Source organism: Mercurialis annua, linkage group LG6 (assembly GCF_937616625.2).
Source record: "Mercurialis annua linkage group LG6, ddMerAnnu1.2, whole genome shotgun sequence".
Classification (NCBI taxonomy): Eukaryota; Viridiplantae; Streptophyta; class Magnoliopsida; order Malpighiales; family Euphorbiaceae; genus Mercurialis; species Mercurialis annua.
The window spans coordinates 40,819,391-40,824,809 of record NC_065575.1 but is presented as its reverse complement, the minus strand read 5'-3'; the positions used below and the strand labels follow the sequence as shown (position 1 = coordinate 40,824,809).

General features: G+C 30.8%; 1 protein-coding gene across 1 annotated transcript; it reads right to left on the bottom strand.

The window, feature by feature from the left end:
• Positions 1-4,754: 4,754 nt before the first annotated feature.
• On the bottom strand, positions 4,755-5,419 carry LOC126685990 (glutaredoxin-C13-like). The gene has a single exon (XM_050379995.2). It carries the CDS (start codon positions 5,272-5,274, stop codon positions 4,960-4,962), a length of 315 nt encoding a protein of 104 aa, XP_050235952.1. The 5' UTR covers positions 5,275-5,419; the 3' UTR covers positions 4,755-4,959.

The following is a 5,419-nucleotide window of genomic DNA, read 5'->3' as shown; positions in this document are numbered from 1 at the left end:
ACTCCATCCGATCATAATATTTGTCGCATTTAAGCATTTCACATCGATCAATAAATATGCTTTGATCTATATATATTTTACTAAATTGTCCGTATTAATTACTAGTACATTTCAAGAGAGAAAGGAGTACTATAATTCTTTTGTTTGACTAGTCCTTTTAACCTTAATAAGTTATTTATTGCTAAGGATAAATTTGAAAAAATAACCATAAATGCTTTCTTAAAACTCTAAAACAACATATATTATAAGCCAATTTTTTTTTTTCAAATGCGATATATATTATGAACCGGAGACAGTAGTTAATTTAGTAAATTTCTCTAAACCATTTAATGTGTATTCTAATTTTTTTTATGCTAAAAGAACCATGCTAACAGGGAATTCATGGACTATCAAATTTTGCTAAAACTGCAAACATTTTAAAGTTTTAGTTAGAATTGTGAAAAACAATAAATAATTTTTTTATCCTTTGCCTCATCATATGATTTTTTTTAACAGTATAAGCTATGGAGGCCACATAAAATTGAGCACAAATTATTAAATCGATTCGACGAATTAGTTAAATCACTAGAAACTTTGATATATAATTAAAATTATAAAATTTCAAAATTTTGGTTAGTTAGTAAACTAAAATTTAAAAAATTTCCATGCAACGTACTATAATTTATACTAAGGGAACATCGAAACAAGCTCAATAGTACAATTCTATTCACAAAAAGTCTTAATTAATAAGTATTCATAAATTTTTACGATTCTGTAAGACATGCAACACTTCCACTTCAATGATTTGTGCCATCAAGCTTTGTTGCTTTTATTCTCGTATCTTTATGCCAACAAGAATCTCTTTGCCAGCATTTTGAATTCGTCAATCAGCATCGTCCAAAGAATAAAATATATTGCCATTCAACTTGATTTAAATCTCTTCTCTGAATCACATAAAGTGGGAAGGGGACTGATCCTGTCCCAATTTCAGTGCCCTCTAATTCTCAAAATTCTCCAAATCGTTCTTCAACTATTATTTTGCCTCCGATCTTCTTGTTTAATGTGGGGGTATATGTGGAATTAAATTTTCTGGAGAAAATAGATCGAAAAGTAAAATACTAGCAGTTTCGTATTTATGTCCAAATTAGAATTGTGCGACTTAGGCGACTTTTGGGCCTAATATAATTTGAAAACAGATCAACGATCAATACATGATGGATCGCAAGCTCCACTCAACGATCATGACTTGCAAAATAAGATCGATCTCTAATGCTTAAGTCGGTATAAACTTTTAATCAGGAGAAATTGTGTATTCCATCTGTGTGTATAGGCATATCTCAACTCCTTTTATAATAGTAAGATTTGATTTGATAGAAAGGAAATTGATTACTTTAGGAAGTAATATAAGTAAGAAAGAGATTCTTACTTTATCGTATGATCTTCTATCTTCACTACTAGAAAACAACTATTTAGCGACGGCTTTTTCCGTCGCTAAATGGCTAAATTCTGTCGCTAGACGGACAAAGTCTGTCGCAACATTTCTGTTCGTAAAACTAAACAGCGACGGAACAAAAAAATTTGCAACGAATTTAAAAAAAATTAGCGACGGATTTTGCAACGGATTCAAATCCGTCACTAATTTTTAAAAATAAAAAAATTAAAAAAATTAATTTTTTAATTTAAATCGTAAAATGAAATATTATTTAATCAGTCGCCGACCTTCACCCACCCACATGCTATACACCGAACACTGTCAAACACTTGCAATTTTCGGGAATTTTTCAACTTCCCAGTTGGTCACCCATCCTTCACATTGCTCCTACCCAATCCTCTTTAACCCTGTAATTCTCCCGCACATAGTTCCATTTTAACCAACCCAGATTCTTGTTATATATTTATGTATATTATATTTAAATATAACTCAAAGTAACAAAAAGTTACTCTTGCAATTTACTCCTGTATTATAAAATAATTATTTTTAAATAAATAATGTTTTAATAATTAATTAAATAAAAATAAATTATCACTTTTACACGTTACTTCCGCATTCTAATATAATAAATTATTGGCTTAATTGCGTAAAAAATCACAAACTTTAGCGTGTTTTGCAAATTTAACATAAACTTTCAATTTTGGCAAATTAATACACAAACTTTTAATTTTTTGCAATTTCAACACCGATCAATATTCCGTGAAAAAATGCTGATGTGGACGCCGGAACAGTGGTTATTCCGGTGTACACATCAGTATTTTTCTCTATTTTTTTGAAGGAAAATTGATCGGTGCTAAAATTGCAAAAATTTAAAAGTTTGTGTATTAATTTGCCAAAATTAAAAGTTTATGTTAAATTTGCAAAACATACTAAAATTTGTGATTTTTTACGCCATTAAGCCTAAATTATTTATATATAATTTTTTTGTTAATAAAATTTATTTTTTAATAAAGGATTAATGTTATAAAAATTCACCAACTTTACATGTTTTCTCATTTTAATCACGCAGTTTAAACTTTCTCATTTTCATGCACGAACAACCACTTTTTCTCAAATTCATGCACGGTGTTGAGGTGTCACAACTCCATTGGTGTAATTCGCTGAGGTGGAGGTAATTTTACACCAATGAATGAGTGCCACCTCAGCGCCATGCATCAATTTGGAAAAAAGTGGTAGTTCGTGCATGAAAATGAGAAAATTTAAACTGCGTGATTAAAATGAGAAAACGTGTAAAGTTTGTGATTTTTTTTGACATCAATCCTTTAATAAATAATTATATTTTAGTAAATAATTATTTCATTAATAAATAATTATTTTTAATAAATAATTATTTTTTTAATAACTAATTATTTTTAATAAATAATTATTTTTAATAAATAATTATTTTTTTAATAACTAATTATTTTTAATAAATAATTATTGTTTTAACAAATAATTATTTTTTAATTAATATTATTTTAATTAATAATTATTATTTTAATTAATAATTAATTTTAATTAATTTTTTTTAACAAAAAAATACTTTAGCGACGGATTTCACATCCGTTGCTAAAAATAAGCATTTAGCGACGGATTTCACATCCGTTGCTAAAAGTAAGCATTTAGCGACGAATGTAATATCTGTCTCTAAATGTCTTAGTTTTAGCGACCAATTAAAAGTGAAAAAAAATTGGCGGGGACTTTTTGCGACGGGAATTCTGTCGCTAAAAGTGGCGGGATTCAGATTTTTTAGGATTTAGATCGGTAAATTATATTTTAGCGACGGATTTAAAATCCGTCGCTAATCGACTGTTTTTAAGTAGTGCTTTTCCTATTTAGAGGGGAGTTCTAAATAGGAATGTCTTCTCGTTTTGGTCTTTACTACCGTTTAAGAGGTTATCTTTGATAGATCTAGAAGATCTTATCTTCTATATTCTCTCCGTAATTATCGTATTAGTTGACTTTGAATTCGATCTCTCTGGCAAGATAATATGTTTATAATTAGGTTTTTTGAGTTTTTCGACTTCTTAAAAATTTTGTCAATGTCTTTTGGGCGAAATTCGTTTGAGCGTGCTCTTAGACAAGCCAATCTCTTAGGATTCTGCCGTGCCGATACGTATGGATGATTATGTCCTTCTACAAGAAGATATCGTCGATATTGCTGACGTTAATGGGATTCCAAAGGATTTCGCCCTTAGTAAACCCCCCCTGCTAGTTTAGAGCTCATCAGGTGCCGAAGAGTTCTAGTAAGATAGTTTTCTTTACGTAACGTTTTATTCACCGGCTTAGGCTTCTTTTAGAGCCTTTTGTTAAAGATGTCTGTCTTGTTTTTGGGATTCCGCTCGAGCAATTTTACCCGAACGTTATTCGAGTCCTTGTGTTTTTATCGAAAGGCTTGGGGGCGACTCTCTTCCATTAATCTTTTTTGTCAATTCTATGTTTTTTTCCAACGAGTGGCAAAATATTTGTACATGCCGGTGGTAAGCCGGGGAAGTCTTTTATTTGATCTTCCAAGTTCTTTGAAAAAGTGGACTCCAAATTTTTTCTGCATTCTAGTATTGACATAAAGTCATTGTCATATTATGTAGTAATGATATTCACTCATTTTATGAGTATTTTCTTGGACAGGATTTGTAAAGATGGTGTAATAATATATGATTTGGTAACTTACGGGGGAAGAAACATGTATGAAAGGGATGTTATGGCCAAGTAGTTTCTGTCATTTTGTTGTCTGTAAATGCCATAAAACTGGCTTCAAATTTATAAAAAGATCAAAAGATAATGGAATATAATACCTTTCTTTATCTAAGATAAATTTGACGATCGAATTTCATAGCACCACAAACTAGAAATGTCAAGAATCTTGCTTTCAGAACTTTCAGCATTTGGTGGTATATAATAGGGAACTTCCACAAAAAGTTCATTCCCTAGCCTTTCCAAATATCATTAAAAAAATGTTTTTTTTTCTATTGTCCGACCCCAAATATCTAAATATTTTCGGAAATAAAAATGAAATATCAAAGTTTCGGTGCAACATAGCGCTGTAGTTTTCACTATTGAAGTTGTGCATCCTCTACATATAGTATCTAAATTGTAAAATGACGACAATGATATTTTTTATAAGAATAAATCATAAATTTAAAGTTTCGTATCTTAGAGAAAATGTTTTCAGAAACGAAAATGAAATTTCTAAACTCAGCACCTCGACAAGTTTCGGTGAAATCTATAGTGGTTTAGTTTTCACTATTGCTTCTTGCCTTGAATATTAGCATTGACAGTTGATGAGTAAAACACAATAAAGATGTATTATAAACATAATTAACTTCATTAATTGATAAAACAGAAACTTATTCCAATTACACATTAGCTAGCTAATGAAAAATATATGACAACACAATACTACTTAACACAAACCATACTACTATACTAGACTACTAAATGAACCCAAATTTGCCTTTTATTAGTTCATCAACAAGATCAATACCCAATTAATGTGATATATAGAAAATTTAAGACAAATTCTGATGCTGCTGATAAGGCTTGATCATTTGATTGAGGCTGCCACTTAAGTGAAGTGACATGATTTCATTAGTAGACCCCCTCAGCTTTCCTCCGATGAAAACAGCCGGCACCGGTGGAGCACAGCCCATCCTCATCAGAGCTCGTTCCATTTCTCTGCCGTCAGGGTCGTGGTCAAGCTCGTACACCAGAGGCTCCACCCCAATTCCTTGGAATAGGATTTTAACTGCGTAGCACATGCAACATGAACTCTTGCTGAAAATCACCACACCCTTCTCTAGAGCAAGGCCCATCACCTTTTCCATTCTCTAAATAATTTCTTCTTTGGATTTTCTTTGCGGTGAAATTATTTAGAAGTTCAATACCATATAAGATCGAATTCTGATGAATTCGACCTTATGATGAAGAATTGGAAGGAATTTAAGTTAAAGGTGAAGGTTGTTTGAATGT